This window comes from Theobroma cacao, chromosome 8, assembly GCF_000208745.1.
Source record: "Theobroma cacao cultivar B97-61/B2 chromosome 8, Criollo_cocoa_genome_V2, whole genome shotgun sequence".
NCBI lineage: Eukaryota > Viridiplantae > Streptophyta > Magnoliopsida > Malvales > Malvaceae > Theobroma > Theobroma cacao.
Genome location: NC_030857.1, coordinates 8,458,399 through 8,479,676, shown reverse-complemented (window position 1 = coordinate 8,479,676; position 21,278 = coordinate 8,458,399). Strand labels below are relative to the sequence as shown.

At 34.3% G+C, this 21,278-nt stretch overlaps 1 protein-coding gene across 1 annotated transcript; it reads right to left on the bottom strand.

Moving 5' to 3' along the window:
• On the bottom strand, positions 17,714-19,133 carry LOC18592508 (chalcone synthase). Its single transcript, XM_018125403.1, has 2 exons — positions 18,947-19,133; positions 17,714-18,824 (listed from the first exon to the last, which is right to left on the bottom strand). Exons 1-2 carry the CDS (start codon positions 19,119-19,121, stop codon positions 17,818-17,820), a joined length of 1,182 nt encoding a protein of 393 aa, XP_017980892.1. The 5' UTR covers positions 19,122-19,133; the 3' UTR covers positions 17,714-17,817.

The window sequence follows — 21,278 nt, the reverse complement described above, 5'->3', positions numbered from 1 at the left end:
AATTTTTATCTTTTAAACAAGTATAAATCTTAAAAATATTTTTAAAAAAATATTTTACTACAAAACAATCGAATCCTAAAATGCAATAAACATGTTCCAAGCAAATAATTGGTATGGGGAGAATAATCGTAGAAAACATATTTTGTGCCACATGATTGAAGCTTGAAAACATACAATAATTATTTACAAATTACGTCTCTCATGTATAATTTATCTTCTATGTATACCATTTTTTGACACCGATGTGGAGAAACAACTAATATATGCATCACAGTGATATGACTTTCTTGTTGTTTAGTGTTTTCTTGCTTCAATGAGGCCAATGACAATTTGAGGAACACGTTCAGAAACAGCCAAAAACTATCTCCGTTATATGGTCCAATTGGACCCTGTAAAAAAATCCAATCATTTTTTTTGAAAAGTAATCATTTATTGCTCCTCATAACGCATAAATCAAGACAGTTATTTTTTTTATTGAAAGTTGAGACTAGACATAGTTTAGTGCCTTATTAAATGCATTAAGAAAAAAACACCAAATTCATCACCTACCACCGTAAAACCCTTCCCTTTTGGTTATCTACTAAAAAGATCTTGGAAAGCCTTTGCCTTCATTATTACAGGCCTGTAAGTCAAACGAGCAAGCGCGAGTAGAAATATGAGAGATTATCAGAGAAGACTCGATGATGGAAAACGGTATGGCAGAAGACTCGAGGATGGAAAATGGTATGGCAGATCCGACAAAGACAAGATCGAAAGGAGGTGGAGCAGGGAAGAGATGGGTAAATGAAGAGACAAACTACACACGGTCTTTGTGGGTAACTTGTGCCCCTCTATCTCCTGGCAGGAGGTAAAGGACTGGTTTGACAGGTTTGGGGTTGTGGTTGATATCTACCTCCCTAAACCAATGAATAGAACTGCTGCTAGATGTGCTTTTGTCAGATACATAAATAAATGGGAGCTATGGAGAGCCATTAATGCAGGGAAGGGGGTTAGAATTAAAGTAAGGGCATTAGTAGTGAGGGAGGCTGAAAAGGTAAGAGATGGAGGTAGAGTAATTAAGGAGAAGGCTGTTTTTAGATCTTATAGAGAAGTCTTGGGAGTAGGGGTTGACGGCAGGCACAACAACGAGCAGACCGTAAAAGGAGAGGAAAACAAGGTAGTGAAGGAAGTTAAAGATAGTGTCGGTTCAAAGGAAAGGGAGAATAGCTATCAACGAACGAAAGAACCAAATTTAAAGATGGAAGATCAAAATGACGATGATGCTGTAACTCATTTCAAATCCTGGGCAAATTGCCAAGTCCGAATTATAGAAGCAGAAAACGAATGGCTGAAAAGGAGCACAGTGGGTAAACCCAAAGTTGGCTTTAGCCTAAAAAAGATCCAAAAGTCACTCTAGTTTGATGGTGCGTGGGTCAGGGTCAGAACCATGGACGGAGGACTGGTTGTGGTTTCCTTTGATGATGAAGAGGATATGAAGTGCTTACTTAGCCTTTACAAGGAAATCTTCACTCCGTGGTTCGAAAACATCAGACCTTATTATGAGTGGCTATAGGAAAGAAAGGTTCTTGTATGGGTTAAGTTCAATGATATCCCTATTTTCTTATGGCAGAGGGTCCTCTTTGAAGGTATTGGTAATAGTTAGGGAAGACTTGTTAAAGTTGATGAGGATACTGAGGAGAAACGCAGATTTGATTTTGCCATGATCCTGGTGGAAGTTCTGTGCAAGTCAAAAATTACACCGATGATAAGAGTTAAGGCTGAGGGGCTAGAGTACTGAATAAGGGCGTAAATCATCGAAGCAACGGGGACCTTTAGTGCAGATATTGAATCGGGTAAGTTTGGGTCAGAGAATGGGGAAAATAGATGGCCTAAGCAAACAAATCCACCGCGGGCGGAGAAAGGAGGGGCGATCTCCGGCAGAAACAAAGTCAAAGAGAGAGAAGTTGAAAGTCAAGGAAAAAGTCATAATCAGGAAGTGAATAGACTGACAATTTCGACGGGTTAGACAAAAGAAGACGAAAAGGCATGCCAAGGGTCAGTTGGAAGTCAGACTAGGCAAGAGGGTTATGTGGTGGACAAGAGTAGCGGTCATGATGATGTTGACAAAGACTTTAATTTGAAAAATAAGAGGGAAAGTAGAGATAGACAAAATGGGAGTGAAGGAGTGGACTCTAGTGGTAAAAATGGGCCGTGTAAAATTCATAGACTTAACAAAGTGGAGAGGCAATTACTGATAAGGAAAGTCAGATCCAAAGAGGGCCAGGCTAATCCTAAGCCCACATCAAAAGATAGTAAAGATAACAATGGAGAAGCAGTGGTGAAAGACCCATTTAATTTAATATCGGGCCATGAAGTCTTTAGAGCGGGTCAAGGCCAAAATTACTCACCCGACTAACCTAAAGAGGACAAGGGCCTAGTGTTGAAAAATAATGGGAAAGAGATAGAACTGGTGGTGAACGTCACAAAAATTGAAAGCAAGGGCTGTAATGTTAAAGAACAGAATAAAGATGGAGTGAGTTGTAATGGGAAGGAAGGGAGAGTACTGTACGACAATGACCTATGAAGATCAACCGAGAAACAAAACTCAGGGAAAAGAAAATGGAAAAAAGAGGCTAGGAATGTTAGAGGAGTCAAGTTTGATGATACAATTGATGACATGAAACAGTTAGATGAGGTAGGGGCAAAGAAAGATAAAGGAAAATGACCCATGTATTATAGAGATGCCGGGAGCAATTTCATCCAGAATGAAAGGTTTATGGGAGAATGTTCGAATGGGTTAAGGTATAATTTGAAGGAAATTACTGAAATGAGTGAGAAAGTCAGAGTGTGTCTGAATAGATCAAAGGGGAACAGTAGGGCTTCAAGCTGCACTTCAAGGGAGCAAAGAAAAATGATCAGAGAAGAAATTAGAGAAATTTTGGGTAACAAGGTAGAGGAAGTGAAAAGTAGAGAAAAGGGTGAAGATGAAGTTGGAAGTGGTAGTGTGAGCTAGGTACCTCAGACAATGGAGGAAGCTAAAGTAACTTGGCACTTAAGCAATGAGCTGGGAGTTCAATACAGAGTGACCAAATCTGAGGTGATTAAATTTCTCTATGAGATGGAGAGGGGGAAGACGAATGGGGAGCGGTGCAAGGAACCCCTGAGAAAGTGAAGCAAATGATGGTCACAAATTGAGGTACGAAGTGTGGGTCCTATTCTTTCAATTATGATTTTATTGACATGGAATATTAGAGGTTTAGGGAGAGGTGAAAAAAAAAGAGCCTTAAGAAAACTGATCAGAATAGAAAAACCAAGCATGGTGTTCATCTAAGAGACAAAGATCGAAAAGTTTCAAGAAGCCTTTTCAGCAGACTTTGGAATGGTGAGGAGATTGTGGGGAAAGCAGTAGAGGCTGATGGAAGATCGGGAGGCATTATAAGTCTATGGCAGAAGAATTTTTTCGAGTTGGAAGAATGTAAAATGGAAAGGAATTTCTTAATGATAATAGGGAGGGTCAAAGGTATCAATGCTAAATGTGGGTTCATCAACATTTATGCACCTAATGATGAAGGCAAGAGAAGGGATTTATGGATTGAACTGAGTGAACTAATGAACAACACGGAGGTCTGGTGGATATTAGGAGGAGATTTCAATACTGTGAGATTTGAGGAGGAAAGGATTGGGACAGGGGATGTAGGACGTGCTGCAGGACATTTTGATGAGTTCATCAATATCACTGGTGTGGTTGACCTTCCGTTGACAGAAGCTAAATTCACCTGGTGCAATAACTGGCAGGAGGCGGCTTTCAGCAGGTTAGATCATTTTCTTGTTGATGCCAACTTCTTGGTTCATTTCGATAATATTATTCAAACTTGTCTATCATTTTCAATTTCTGACCATGGCCCAGTGAAAATGAGGTCAAAGAAATTAAATTGGGGCCCTAAACCCTTCAAATGCTTCGACTACTGGTTGGACGAAAGAAGTTTCTAGGACTTGGTGGAGGAGTTTTGGGGTCAACCCGATAATGATGCTGAAAGAAGTGTAAGGGTCTAGGAAAAGCTTAGGAACCTGAAACCTAAAATAAAGGAGTGGCAGAAGCAGAATTTTGGAAACACTGATGAAAGAATCAACCAGATTGAGAAGGAGTTGAGTAGTCTGAACCAGGGTGTTATGGACAATCAGAATGAAGTGAATTTCAGAAAGAACATTTAGCTAAGAAATCAGAACTTTGGAACCTTTATAGGGTCCAAGAAAGGGAATGGAAACAAAAGTCTAGAGTGAAATGGGTTAACGAAGAAGACAAGAACACCAAGTTTTTTCATGGTATGGCATCGATCAGGAGGAGGAAAAATTATATTGATAAAGTTAAGGTCAGTAAGGGGTTTATTGAAAATCCAGATGGGGTCAAGACAGTAATTGCTACCCATTTTGAAAAGTTATACAAGTTAGAGGGGGTGCTTGAACTTGCTGCTTTGAATTGTGGGCTAAGATAAATAAGTCAGAGAGCAGCAGAGGAGACTATAAGACCAATGACTGAAGATGAGGTCTGGGAAATTGTTAATGGTTGTGAGGGGGGTAAGGCCCCAGGGCTAGATGGGTATAATATGAATTTCTATAAGAAATAGTGGAGAGTTATTAAAGGAAAAGTGATGGAGTTTGTCAGCTCCTTCTTTTCAATGCGCAAATTTGATACCGGTGTCAACAATTCCTTCATCACACTTATCCCAAAGGTTAGGAACCCAGTGGAAATGAAGGATTATAGACCTATCAGCCTTGTCGGTAGTCTTTATAAAATCGTGGCAAAAATTCTAGCTAATCGAATCAAATGGGTGATTGGAGATGTTGTGGGAAATAATCAGTTTACCTTTGTCAAAGGGAGGCAACTGACTGATGCTGTTCTGGTTGCCAATGACTTAATCGACCTGATTAGAAAGGAAAGATCTGGTGGGATGATTATGAAAATGGATTTCGAGAAGGCATATGACTGCATTGACTGGGGGTTCCTCAACTTCATCATGTCAAAGATGGGGTTTCCTGAAAAATGGCAGAGGTGGATTAATGAGTGTATTTCCACTGCTCAATTATCAGTTCTTGTAAATGGATCACCTTCAAATAATTTTTGCATGCAGCGGGGTCTTCGACAAGGATGCCCGTTGTCCGTTTTTTTGTTTAACTTAGTGGCTGAAGGTTTTAGTTGTCTATTGAAAACAACTGAAGGAAAAGGTTTTTGTAGAGGAATTCAAGTGGGCAGAAATGGGCTTTCGATGACACACTTGCAGTTTGCAGATGACACTATGATTTTCTACTATCCGGACCTTGAAGAGATGAGGAACATTAAAAGGGTTCTGAAATCTTCCAATCAATGTCGGGTCTCAAGATTAATTTTGCTAAAAGTAGCCTTATGGGGATTAACATGGATCTAGAAATTGTTGAGGAGTGGGCGAATGTGATTGGATGTAGATATAACGCCCTCCCGAACACTTATTTAAGACTTCCTCTTGGGGCTAATCAAAGATCCAAAAAAGTGTGGAGACTAGTCATCCAAAAAGTCCAAAATAGACTTGCTGGTTGGCAATCCAAATTACTGTCAATGGGGGGACGAATTACGATGATCAGGTCAGTGCTCTCCAATTTGCCTATTTTCCATATGTCTATCTTTCTTATGCCTTCTAGAATGTGTAATGTAATTGAAAAGATTCAACGGAGATTCTTCTGGGGTGGGTGTGAGAGTAGGAAAAAGATTCATTATATAGGGTGGGATAAGGTGTGCAAACTGAAAACAGAAGGTGGGTTGGGTATAGTTGATCTTCAGACTAAGAACAAAGCCTTGTTAAGTAAGTGGGTCTGGAGGTATGGAAGATAAAGAGAGAGTTTTTGGAGAAGGGTGGTGAGTGAGAAGAATGAGGAAGATGCCAAGGACCTCCTCCCGCAAGTGCTGATTGGAAGAAGAGTGTCTTCAGTGTGGAAAAATATTACAAAACCCCTTTCCCCCACAAACTCTTTTCATAAGCAGGTTCAACCTTTTTTTGGTTTTGTTATTGGCAATGGAGAGAACATCAGATTTTGGTTGGAGAAGTGGATTGACGATTTCTGCCTTAAAGAACACTTCCCAAGAATCTATGCGTTGGCAAATAATAAATACGACACTGTCAAAGAGTTTGGCACATGGGAAAATGGGATATGGGAGTGGAAAGTTAAGCTTAGAAGGCAAGTGTTTGGTTGGGAACAGAAGCAATATGATTCCTTCAATGATACTATTAATGAGTTCTTCCTTTGCGAGAATATGAAGGATGAGCTGGTTTGGAAGAAAACAGCCAGTGGTGAGTTCACTGTCAAATCCTTCTGTCAAAATTATGTCGAACTGAGAAGGGAGAATCAAAGTGAATGGAAATGGGTTTGGGGGGGTTATGCCCCTCACAAAACAGAGACGCTTGTCTGGCAACTCATGCATGGGAAGGCAGCTGTCAAAGGTGAACTGGTTAAAAGGGGAATCATAAGCGTAACAGAAGCGTTATGCCCCTTGTGTAAGGACTCCATTGAAACTGTTGACCATCTGTTTGTGGGATGTATAAGTGTCAAGAGTTTATAGTACGCATGGTGTAAAGAATGGGGATTCGCATGGGTTATGCCAGCTAGATTTAAGGAGCTGATGACTATGTGGAATGCCACAAATGTGAAAGCAGGTTGTGATAAGATTTGGAGAATGGCAGTTTTTGCTATAACGTGGACTATTTGGATTGGCATGAATGAGGTTGTTTTCCACAACAAAGTATAGGATAAAAAGCTAATATGGGAGCTTATAAAACTTAGAGTCGCTACCTGGGTTGATGCTCGATGGCAGAGTAACTCAAGATCTATCCTCGATCTCTATAGGTGTCCAGTGGAGAGTTACAATCAGCAGAAGGATAGGGGACAAAGACCCCAAACAGTTTGGGAGAGACCAGAAGAGGGGATGATTAAATTCAATGTTGACGGAGCTGCAATTGGATGTTCAGAGGATGCGGGTATTGGTGGGTTACTTAAGAATGAAAAGGGAGAAACTTTGATTAAATTCTCTAAAGCCATTAGCAGGGGAGACTCAAATCTGGCTGAGTATCTGGGCATTAGGGAAGCTTTTATTCTCTTTTCTAATTCCATTTGGGCTAACAACTATTTTCTTGTTATTGAAAGTGACTCAAGGAATGCCATTAAATGGATAAATGATCCCCGAAAAACCCCATGGAGGCTGAGGAAATGGATGCTTCATATCGAAGTTCTCAAGAAAAGAGTGAAGGGATGGAAGGCAAGACATACGTTAAGAGAAGGGAATTGTGAAGCTGATCAACTTGCAAAGGAGAGAGTAGGTAGAGAAATTGATTTGCTTGAATTTTTTCACCCAATGTGAGTTTTTCTTTCTATCCTCAGGGGGAATGGATCCCTGTGTTTTTATGTTCTTGGATTATGCCCAAAGGGACTGCGTCCCTGTGTTCTCCTATTTCTTGGTTTCTATCCAGTTATGGGATGTTTTGTTCATGATGAGTTTTTTGTTTTGTGCTGGTGATGGGGTTCCTTTTCTGGAGTACAGCGTCTATTTCCAAGATTGCTGTGCCCTAGGACGTTTTCTCTTTCTCTCAAACCTTCTATGAGATTTGTTGGATGGGGACTTCTTTATGTCTGCTATGTTTCAGGGGATTTGGATTTTGGGCTTTGCGTCGTGAACTGATGTGATTTTTTTGGTGCTCCTCTCTGGGGAAGACGATTGTTACAAGTGCTATTTTTTCTGTTTATTTCTTGTGGTTTTTCATGGCATGAGATTGAAGGGGTGGTTTGGTCCACTTGAGCTGAATTCATAGTGGAAGTCAAGCTTGCTGCGATGTCAAGATGAGGCTTTTCTCATGATTTTTGGATGCTGTCAAGAGCCTATCCTCTTTCTTCTCGTTATGAACGGGAATATTAGGGTTGTATACTTGTATTGACTAAGCATACATACCAATATACTTGTTGTTTGGCCTGGCATATTGCCTGGTTTTTGTAAAGGGGAAATTTTTCCCAGCTGCTTAATGAATTTCTTTCTTACCTTTCAAAAAAAAAATGCATTAAGAACATGAGAGAGAAAATAACTCAATAGTATCTAAAGAATCTAGATTTGAAGATGTCTAGATACAATCATTGATACACAATAGATTCCAGCTAATCATGTTAAGTCTCACCTTGCTAGAATCTCAATTTTCTCAACTATATTAAAATGACAGATAGTTAGTAGCGTAGCGTTCCACCACCACTGAATATGAAAAGAGTTTGCCTCCCGTATAATTTTATCAGTGCTACACACTATTCTTTTAGCCCCACTAAAATTGGATTAGAGATTTTCAATCCCATCCAAATATATCATTCCACACCAACCTAATCAAATTGAATTGCTCAAAAGTCCTCTTCCGTCGAAATTCTGAATTACAGCCTTTAAGTCAATCAGAACTCCATGTTCAAGCATCTATAAGAATTTGCTGCGTATCAACCTTCCAACTAATTTACTTGGTAATTAATCTTACTACTATTTGGCCTATCAAACATAGTTAACCACCACTATCAACATTAAAAACTCCATCTATGATCATGACTTCTCCAGTTCCGCCCACTCATTATCATTATTCAATTAATTACCACAATTGCAATTAAGCAAATTAATTGAACACTTGTAGCAACTCAACAGCACTTTACAACACACCCTCCTTTGCAAGCACGTCAACATCAATATTAGTTTCTCATAAAACATGAGTTATTTCCCATTGTCTTACTGTGTGTTGTAAATTTTCCATAAGCACTAACCATTTTCTTAATCTCCAAGGGGCCTCTTTGGGGTTGTTCGTCCATATAACTATATCCTTCGAGTCATTTTCAGTCCACACATTAAACAATTGATACTCATAGAATTTGTAAAAAGTATAAAATGCCTCTCTAATTGTCAACAGTTCTGCTGAACTAGAATCTCCTAACCCAATTGACTTGGACAACATAACTTTAATTAACCCATTGTTATCATGTAAAATTTCTCCAATTCTAGCCTCCCTTGTACTTATAGACGAAGCTCCGTCCACATTAAATTTCATCTAACCTTTTGGTGGAGCCATCCACTTAGCTTTTGGTTTTATAGTTTTAACTTGTTGTATATGATGCACATTGGTCAAACATCTAAATATTTCCTCTGTCGTATGAACCAGATTAGGTCACTTAGTTTTTGTCTATACATCAATACGCAATTTAATAAGATCATAAACTTGAGACACATCCCAAACTATGCCATTAAACATTATCTCATTATGAAACAGCCAAAACACCCATGAAATTCCATAGAAAGTTAGTAGCTAAACATTTTGTTTTCCATTACTAAACTGCGCTAATCTCTAGAATAGGAAAAAGGATTGAGGATTATTTGGTGAAACCCATGAAACATTCCATTATGCACACCATAAATTATAAACCTTCCATGCTTCGCCACAAGTGAAGAATAAATGTCTCATTTTTTTCCAACCCTGTTTGCACAACACACACACTATTTGTTCATCACCAATTAGTCTCATTTATGGAAGCTCATCCTTTACCACAAACTTTTCCCACATAAATTGTTGCACAAAAACTTCCACTCTTAAGGAGTAAAACCCAACCAAACCTTTCTCCATAGTTCCCTATTATCACTTTGTGAGTTTAGTGCAATTTTACAAAATGAATTTGAGGTATACATACCAGTGGTTGTAGCTTTCCAAATCACCCCATCTTGCAAGTCTTCACTGAAGGTATGTTCTTGAAGATAATTCCACAGCCTCATCCATTGTTGAAACTCCCATCCAAATAATTGACGGTGTAGCTTGATCTTCCATTGCCACCTTTTGTTAACCCATTCCCCATAATCACATATTGTACCATTATTGTTTACTAAAAGGGTAAATATTCGTGGAAATTCCCTTTTGAGGTCCATCCAACCAATCATCATGGCAAAAAGAGATTGACTTCCTGTCACCTACAATAACTCTAAAATTAATTGAAACTTACAAAAGAATTTATTAGTAGGCGTAAGTGGAGATATAATTTTTTTCCAAATCTTCGCGCATCTAGCTTTAGGTAATAAGGCACGCAGATCATAACCATTTTTTACAAGCAAGATCTCCCTCCATAGATTATCATGTTCATTCCCCAACCACCACAACCATTTAGTGAGAAAGACTTTATTTTTAATTTCTTGATCAATTAAACCCATATCTTTGTAAGTGAATACACTATCTCATTTAATGTAATGAGCACCTCCATTCTATTTTTTCCCAGTCCAAAAAAACTTTCTTTGAATTTTATCCAATTCATTTTTAATTCCCTAAAACATTATGAATAATGACATAAAGAAAATGGGCAAATTGCTCAACATTGATTTTAACAAAGTAACTCAATCTCCAAGTGACAGCATATTGATTTCCAACTTGTAGACTTGGCAATTCGTGTTTCTGTGTCTTAATCATGTCGACACAATTAAGACAAAAAACACGATAGGACTAAACATGAACATAACATGGACAATTATTCGTGTCAGCATCTAAAACATGTACACGGATATATTTATTAATCATGTAACATTACACGATACGACTAACACATTTATTAAATGTGTCAAGATTTTTTTATGCAACACAACACGATTGCTAAACATAATTAAATGATTAACATAAGTTTTTCCTAAGACGATTAAAATATTCAATACAATTAACTTAAAATATTTACAATTTAGAATAATTTTATCATTCAAATTTAAAATCAATAATGATAAAAACAATTATAATAAAATAACAATAACATCAAATAAAGTAAAATTTAACATAAATAACATATATAAAATTCATTATCATACTAATAAAATCCATCATTAACATTAAATGTGTCACTTATACACGTTTAAATACAATAAATTAAGCATATTTTAAACGTATTAACCATGTCTAAGATGGTTAAGACACGAAATTTTTCTGTCTTAACTGTGTCGACACGATTAAGATATGAAATATGATAAGGTTAAATCTAAACCTATTTAACTTCGTGTCTTCTCGTGTCATGTCCAAAACTACCAAGTTTACCAACTTGCCAATTTCACCTCAAAATGCTCCACGATTGGTTTTCAAATTTTCAACGAAGGCTGATTAGCTTTGAGAGGTAATCCTAAATGTGTATATGGTAAAACACCCACTTTACAATTGATTTTAGTAGCCCATTCATCCAAATCAACCAAATTAACCCACTGAGATTGCTTTTTTGAAAATTTATTTTCAATGTCGAAACAATTTGAAAACATCGCAAAACTCTTTTCATATTGAACAAACACTTTACATTTGATTGATAGAATAATAAAGTATCATCTGCATATTGCAAATAGGATACAAACAAACCTCTTTCACCAATGGGGAACCCACTACAAATATGCTCCTATCTTGCTTTCTCCTTTAAACAACTAAAGATTTCCGCCACCACATTAAACAAGCATGGTGATAAAGGGCATTCTTGCCTTAACCTTCTTGGTAGTTTTATTGGTTTGGTAGGTGACCCATTGACAAGAACTACTATCAAAGCTGTCGACATACACTCCATAATCCAACTACTCCATCTTTTCTCAAAACCCATTTACTCATCATCAAATCAATAAAACCCCAATTCACACCACCGTATACTTTCTCAAAATCCACATTTAAAAGTAATCCTTTAGAATTGTTTCTACACATCAAATCAATCATTTTATTAGCGATCAAAGCATAATTCAATAGCCATCTTCCTTTCACAAAAGCAACTTGATATTCACCCACTACCTCATCAATTACTTTCTTTAGTTGATTGACTAAGACCTGTTGGAATCTATATTCGAAAAGATAAAAAAGAATAGACAAAAAAATAACAGATACTTAACAATTAACAATAAAAGAAATAAGAAAAAGTTTTGAATGTGAAAACTGATTCGAGGCACGTTATGGAAGGCACTGACTTCAAAGTAGATTTATGTCGCTACCTTGGTGAAAATAGCAACCAATGACCTCCTACTCCCAAGATGCAAGGAACCACTCAAAGATATTCTAATGTACACTCAAATAGAAAATCCGACAAACTTGTAAATCTCTCGACTGCTCTTAAAGGAATTTTAGAATGAAGAATAATAGAGTTTTTGGAAATATGGAATGCTTTGAATGAATTTTTCAGAAAGAAGGGTTGGGTATTTATAGATAGTGAACTATCATCAACATGCCTCTCCTTTCAAACACACCTTTTCAAAGTGAACAAATGTGTTCTTCTATAGGCACAGACCTTTCTACAATCAAAAAGTCATACCTTTCCAATAGACACATTAAATTTTGAATCACTAAAAATAAAATAAAAATTTAAATAAAATGCCAACAATCCCCCACATGATTCAAAATTTAAGGAATACAAAAGCAATCTTTTACAATGTATTTAGTGAAGGTGTCTTGTGGACTTGAACCTTACTTATTATGAGAAAATCCATTTGGAAGAACTGTAGTGAACTTGTGTCTTGAACTAGGATCTTTTAGCCCGAACTCAAATTCATCATACACATCAATGAGATTTTATTGAGTTCTAGAGCATCATACACATCGTACAAGATTTGGCTCACTTATTATTGATCTTCAATTCAATTCATCATACAGTGCCACAAATGATTGCCACGACGCCAACGAACCATGGCCATGTAGCCACAATACTTTCTAAAAATAAAAATTTTGACGAAAATAAGGAAATTAGGCTAACTTGAACTTAAAAAAAAGGATTTTTTTAGAGCATTGAAGAAAGAGGCAGCAAGTAATTTCTCTAGAAAGAAAAAGCCAAAAACAAAGCAAGAAAGTAAGACAATTTGAGGGAGAATCAAGGTCACAAAGCTTCAACTATTAATTTTCTCTCTCTACTTTTGTATTTTTCTTATTTTCTTTGACTTTGATTAATGGCTAATTTTCTTTGGATATAGTTTTTATTAGATATTATGAGCTAAACTATTTTCTAGGATTGTGGTGTATTTCAATATGCAGTCTAAATATTAGTTTCTCTTTTATTTATTGTGAATAGGTATAGTTTTGCTTATTCAAATATGTTCTTAATGCTTTTAATTGTATGGCCAACAATTAACTGATTTGTGAATCTAATTGAGACTCGACAAAGAGAGTTTAGATTGGACTAAAGTTGGAATAATGTATGTTCACGTCACTTAGAAGATCTGCTTCGCGATTCTAGTAGACATACGCCAATTGCCATACATAGCCAAATCATGACACTGGTTTGATGAACTTAATTTAATTGATTCTTATAAACATCTAGTAAACTAATTAAGTTAGGTATTTGTGCAAGCATCTCGACAGAGACTTGTACATAGATTTGGATCCTAGGTTAGTAAAACTAATCAAGAAGGCAAATAATTAGAGAAGTTGGTATCATATGAAGTGTTGAATAAACACATAATTCTAGGTCATTAGTTTATTGTCTTTCTCAGGTATATTTAATTTTTGTTAGTTAATTTAGTGTTTATTGTAATTTCATTTTAACTCATTTTTATAAATTTCAATTACTTAAATAAGATTAATTTGTTATAGATTTTTAATACTTAGTAAAAATTTAGGAACAAATCCCTGTGGGAACGATACTTTACTTATTTCTATAGTACTTGTTTGTGATAATGTACACTTGCGTGAAAATTCAACAACAATATGGAGTTAAAAATCCCTCTCTATTTGTATATCTAGCATCACGTAAATAGTAAAAACCTATGATAAAACAAATTTTTTGGATTAAAAATAAAATATATCAAGCTAACACTAAAATCTTATAATTATTAATTTAACACACATTATCCCCTTACCTTTGGCGAATTTCAAATCATTTCTTCTAAAGATTGCATCTCGAAAAACCCTAGAGTGTACAGTAGAACCTTCCCATCCAGGTAAGATATATATGAATTGCATATCTTGTGAACACACCCCTAAGATATTGTAGCAATCTCATTTTTCCTTGTTCTATATCTAGGCTTATCATTTTCCAAGGCATTAACTTTAACATATGTCCCATCTAAAGCACCTAAACAATTCTATTGTTTCAAATAAAATGGTGACACAAATATATATCTTATTAGATTCAAATTAATAAAATTTTATATTTAAATTATAAAGAGAACCCAATTTAAGTTTACCTTAAACCATGTCCATCGTAGGTCAATTGAATTCTCGGTTATAGGCTCTGAATTATTCAATAATATTGCTTGTAATCTCAACACAGAATTTAAAACAATCCCAAATTGCCTACTTATTATCTCGCCACTTCTAACAAACTCTCTTTTTATTATCCTATTCTTTGCATGATAAGTAATGATATACAAATAGATAGCGACCATTTCTTCAACATTCGTGTGTGTTGTTGGGTTAAGCTTACCATTGGTTTCAAGCATATGGCATAATTTATATAAGGCATTCCTATCCATTCGAGTATGTTCAATACATGTTATATCATAATTAAACACCATTCTTCTAAAGTTCAATTGCCCAATGATATGCCTCTCATAACTAGTACCATTATTTGACCTCTTACGTTTTTTTTTTCTTCAAGCGAATGAAATAATATTGATTAAGCAAAGTAGCAATCATCACTACTATTGTATATAACTGTAATGCCAATGCAATAGTCGATGCGATCATTGCAGTTTGCTATTTAGAATATCTACTCATTATGTGAACTATAATAAAAAAAAGTAGCATTAATAAGCGTAATGCAACAATTAGTAGTCAAATTGCATAACACATTGTATATCTAAAAAATTTCTCTAAATAGTAAGACAATCCACTTTAAACATGTAGCTCTCTTAGGATTAATACAATAAAGAATGAAACAAGAAGTACAAGTACATGAATGAAACAAGGTTTAATTAACAACCAGCTGAAATACATTGTATATAGCATTTAATCCATATTTGTGAAGACAAGAAAAAAAGAGTGCTCGAATTCAACTTTAATACATTTTTTTTTGGTTTAGACACTATATAATGTCTTTTGCTATTGATATTATTATCAACATTATATAAACACTACTATTGAAAAACATAGCGGAAACACTATAAAAACAATTCTACTAATATTATTATCAACATAAAATAATATTATTATCTACTAATAAAATAATATTCTACTAATATTGAAAAACAATGTCCTCGGCTTGGTGAGTCTCCAAGTTATTTTCTGGTGTCATAACTAGATTTGTTTGGATTGATAGTTATTTTCTTAGTGAATCTTTTTTAGCATGGACCTAAGTAGTCAAAAATACTAAACCAGATAATCTCTTTTCACAAATGATAATTACCCTTTCATTCTTACCTTTTGTTTTTTGTTTTTTTCCTTTTCTTCCTTCTCTTCCTTTAGCATTTGCTTCATGGTGATTGGACTTTCCTAGCCCTTTCTAGATCTAGTCACATGGAGGTTAAATTTAGAATTTCTGAGATCAGATATGACCTCTGGAGGTTAGATTTGACATTGATTAGGTTATCAATGAACTCTAAAGAAAGATTTGGCCTTGTAAGTTTTGAACCAACCACTCGAAACTAGGTTCAACTTGTGAAGATTGATGTTGCTTTGTTAACGATAGCTGCAGATCCGACATCTTACCCTTTCAAGAAAAAATTCAAATAATAGATTAAAAGATCTTTGAAAATAAGGAAAAAAATAGTACTTACAATCTCCTTGTTAGCAATTATTAATTTCTTATTTCCTTTTCACTAAATATTTTCTACCGTAGTAGCTGACTCAAATTATTTATGTTCCATTATCCAGTTTTGCAATTCCACCGAGAATTGATTCCCCTTTCTCCTTTGATATAGTGTGGACCATGCTGGTCCTTAATTTTAAAAATGAACAAAAAAAAATTGATGTGATAAATGGATGGACAGGGGCATAGCCACATCATGCAGAGTGGGGTCACCTCTCTTAGCTATAAAAGCCTAATTTATAATTACATGTCATGGTAAAAGTTTTGTAATTTCTTATATCTATCTCATTAAAATTAAATAAAATTCTAAAAGAGAGCTGGTCAAGTATGTGCATTTTTCATTGTTTTTATTCTAACAATAAGTATATATGTCGCTTTCAAAATATTTTTAAAATTTTTCTTTACTTGTATTATATATATGATCATACCTTCATTAATAAGCACATTTGATTAAAATGAGAAATACGGCATAATATTAAATATAATTATTCTATATAAAAGTAAAATCAATTATTTTATTATTTATATAAAGATTAAGTTATAATTATTAGTTATTCAAAAAGATTTGTTTACTTTTGTTTCCTTTATACATCCGTTTCTACTTTTTGCTATGAAAAGTAAAAGGTAAATCACAGAAATAATATTCAAATGATATATAAAATAATTAATTTGAAAATTTCATCAAAAATTATATTATAGACAAGTTTGCAGAGAATAATAACTAATTATAATAAATTTTTTATTAAAATACTTGGCTAATATGTTAAATATTTTTGAATATTTAGAAAAATTTTTTGAGTAAATGCAAAATTTCTTTAAAAATTCAATGTATAAAAATATGTGTTTATATAATTTGAATTAGTATATGATAATGGTAACTTTTACTCCTTAGCGGGTTATAAAGAATTTAATCCTTTTCTTAATAGGTAAGAAGAAGTTTGCTGAAATTAATATAAAGTGATCCAAATTTAAGACAACTCAAATCTTAATAACGTTAATAGTTCTTCCCATTCAATTCTCACATGTGGATCAGTGCATGTGCTCATGTACTCTTGGTTGGTGCAGGGATTTCGTAGGCCTTTGGTTGTTGGGCTCGCAGCCGTAAATATAACACTCCAGATTTAGAACTCTTTGGCAAGCTCGCAGGGTTTGGGCTGTCAGCATTGTTGAGCTTGTATCAAGCAGCATACTTTTGCTAGTTCAGCTACTTTGTCTTTGTTTTATGCTTCAACATCAGCTGTTTTGAAGAAATTTGACATTACAATTTTCTGTGAAAAATCTCATCATTGGTGGTTTTCATTTAGTTGGGCAATTAATTTTGTAAATGCATGCGGTGATGCAACGTAAAATAAAACTAACGAGGAAGCAATTTTGTTAAAAACATTAATCATTCCTTTTTTACTGTTTTCATTAACATCTTTTTTAATGTTTATTTCCATTTTTAAAAATTTATGATTATATAAAATTAATTTATATATTGAAATAAAAAGATCTCTCCCAACACTTTGATGAAACCAACTATATATATTATTCCTCAAGTCAGGAAGATTTTTTTTAAAATGTCACTTCAAATCCTAAAAAGATTCTATAATAAGGTACTTTTTCAAATAATCTTTTTTTATTAATAACTTTATTTAACTAGATTTTTATTTAAATTATTAACCAATTATTACTAGTTTGAATTAAACATAATAAATAAATAAATAAGCAAAAACAAAATGGACAAGGGATTACAGTATTTGCAATTTTGCATTTTTCGGTATTTTTTACAATTATATTTAACTTGTAACTATATCATAATTTCAATGCAAAGACATTATAAAATAATTAAAAATAGTTTATATAATACTTAATTCTTGTAAAGAAGTTAAAACCATAAAGTTTGATTTCAGATGAAAAGAGTACATAACTTATAATAATACTTCTTAATAGAATATCAATCTTTTTATTCAAAAAAAAAAAAAGGAAACCGTTGAAACACAATGTTGGCTTCCCACCCATATTCAAAAGCTTGCTCCGTCCCTGGTACCAGTCGATATCGAAATTTGAACTGATGATATATGGGCCATGGCTGGCTTGCAACTAGCGACATGAATTTAAAGCAAAGCTACGAAGCACCACGGTTTCCACAGTGAGACCCGGCCCAAAGCCGAAAAGGACGCCCCACTCTAAGCCATCACCGGAGGAGGCTTTGCCTTCCAAGATTGACATTTTCCTCATCTCATCCAGAATGAAGAGCACGCTCGGACTCCACATATTTCCATATTCACTGAGCACATGCCAACTCGCTTTGAGCTTCTCCCTGCCCAAACCAAGTTTTTCTTCAACTCCTCTAAGAACAGCTGGGCCACCAGGATGGACTATGTAAAACAATGTCTTCCAATCGCCAATGCCGAATGGGATCAACGCTTCAATCAAGCATTGCTCGATGTTGTTAGCAATGCACTTAGGCAAATCTCTAGACAGGTAATACTCCATTCCCATTTCACGTATTTTCGCTACGATAATATCAGCAGAGTCGGGGATAATTGTCTGATGCGCTGACACAATTTGAAACGAAGGGCGCTCGTTGATGGTGGCATCAGGATTAGCACCAACAATAGCAGCTGCAGCCCCATCAGAAAAAAGTGCAGAGCCCACCAGTATGTCTAAGTGGGTCTCTGAGGGTGGTTGGAAACACTCAACCATGAGCTCGGAGCAAACAATAAGTACTCGAGCACCAGCATTGTTCTTTGCCAAATCCTTGGAAAGGCGAAGGGCAGTCCCAGCAGCAAAGCAACCTTGTTGATAAATCATGAATTTCTGAACAGAAGGTTCTAGGCCAATGAGCCTAGCAAGTTGGTTGTCCGCACTGGGCATGTTTATCCCTGATGATGTACAAAATATAAGGTGTGTGATCTTTGATATGGGTTGTCCCCATTCTTTGATGGCTTTTAATGCTGCTTCCTGACCAAGCTTGGGTACTTCTGTGACAAGAATATCTTGACGAGCATCAAATGATGGAGCCTTGTAGATTATTAAGTTTGGGTTCTCTTTGATAATATCTTCAGTAAGATGCATGTAGCGTTTCTTTATTGAGGATCTCTCACCTGTCACCAAAATCACAATCAGATAAATCAGAAGTACTGAAAATTTTGATCCACAAAATGAAATCTCTAGCAATTCCATTCCATCTATATATATGTTTGATGAAAACTCTCTTGATATTTACATATTCGTTTGAATTTGTCTTTCAATTCTATCTTGTGCTCGCTTTTGGTAACTCTAAAGTAGAAATCAGGGTAGTCTGCTTGGTAGAAGCAGTGGGGTGGATTTGCTGTGCCAATAGCTAGAATAGTGACTTGCTCCTCAGCTTGCTGAGTCTCCAAGTTTTTTTCTGATGCCATACCTAGAGCTGTTTGCTTTGCTACTTTAGTTAATGTTCTCAAAATTGGGTTTATATAGAATTGATTTGAAAAACTATAGTCTATACATTGCAGGTAGAGGTATTAGGTTTCGATGTTCATGGAGGTTTTTGGTTTGGTAGGTTAATTAGATTCTTAGTATTCATCGAGTGTTTGACAAATAGCATTTTAGGCATGTTTAAGTTCTGAATTGTAAAAGTTATCATAATTGAATTCATGCGTATAAACCTAATTTCAGAATCAGTCGAAGTTTTCCGTCTAAATGCATGAAATATAATGATTAATGTCTTACTTTGAAACGTTTTGCTTTTTGGAATCCTGATTTTTTTATTACAATTTGATTTTTAATACTGATGGTAATCATAATTTAAATTGACTTAACTGTTTTCTAGTTTTTTTTTTTAAATGACTAGTAATTTGCCATGATTTTGTTGATTGAAATTCCTTTTATACTTTACACTTAGTCATCATCAAATTGATTGTATCAATGCATCAAATTCATGGTATCAAATCTTCCTTCTTGATGGAATTTGATCTCCATCTCTCCCACTTTCTCATTCTTAACGACAACTATAATTAGATCCAATAAAAGATGAATAAATAAAGATTCACCTAAAATTTTTAAGATTGTTTTCTCCTTCACATAAAGAAAGTACACTTAAAAAACGAAAATTAAACTTGTTTGAAGGATAATTTCATATGCTAAATCATGGTTAAGTTATACAATTAACCCTTGTATTTTGATAAGTGATGGATTTAGTCTTTATATAATAATTTATAAAAATTAAATCCATATACTTTTTAAAATTGACACTGTTAGTTCAAAGTGTTAAAAAATTTTCTATTTTATGTTGGTATGATATTTTTTTATTGATATGGCATTGAATATGATGATGTGATTTTTTATTACCGACAATGGTGGATCCAGGATTTTGTATGAGGGGTCGCGAGTAATCATACAACGTCATGGATCAGGTTAATGATTCGATTCAAAATAAAAAATTAATCATTTTTAAAATAAAATAAAATTATAATATAAAATTTTCAGATTCACCAATATAAATGGACATAAAATAGAAATAAAAAATTAATATTAGATTTCATATTAGGCATCGTAAACTATGCTCGATGTGCTTTCATACTTTCAAATTCATTTATGACTAAATCCGAGTCAATGATCTTGACAATCTTTTTCTCAAAGTAAAAAATAAGTGAATTAGCAAGAAAATCATCTTTCGTCTTATTATGCAATTTTGTCTTTACAATTTTTGAATGCACCTTATGTAGTTATTATAAAAATTGGAAAAGTTAAGATAAGTCGAATCAATCCATCTAAAAAAGGATATACAGTTGATTTGTTTTGTTTTTAACATTAATTGGCATAGCTTTGAGAGAGTTGAAACACTTTGCAAATATGAATCTTCCCTAATATTTAGTTCAAAATGCTCCAATTCATATTTCATATGCAATTAAATAATCTAGGAGAAAATATACAACTGATTTTTTTGACCTCTAACATTAATTAACATATAGCCCTGAGAAAGTTGAAACACTTTGCAAACATGAGTCTTGCAGAATATCAAGTTTAATGTCATCAATCTTGAATAATTAAATTCATCTTTAAGATCAAGAAATGAGTTAGGGAAAAAATTAAAAAAAACAAAGAAAAATAATTTCAAAATTTGGGTCTAGATGAGCTAAGGAAAAAACAAAAAAAAAAAAAATAATTTCAAATTTTGAACTAAGGAGAGAAAGAAAAAAAATAAACATGGATATCGTATAATATCAAATTCAATGTCATCAATTTTGAATAATTAAATCCATCTTTAAGATCAAAAGATGAGTTAAGGAAATAAAGAAAAATAACTTCAAAATTTGAGCTAAGCAAAAAAAGAAAAAAAATAGTTTCAAATTTTGAACTTGAAAGAGATTGAACTTAAGCATTCAAATTTTAAATTAAATTTCTTACTATTATTCCAAATCAAACTGTTTTAATTTATTTAGAGGTGACAAAATTATATTTTTTTAGCTTTATATATATAAAATAAAAAAATTAAACCTTCCATCACCCGTCTTTCTCCGCCTCTGATTACCAACAAATGTATTTGTATAGATTATATTTATACTACTAGAAGTCTG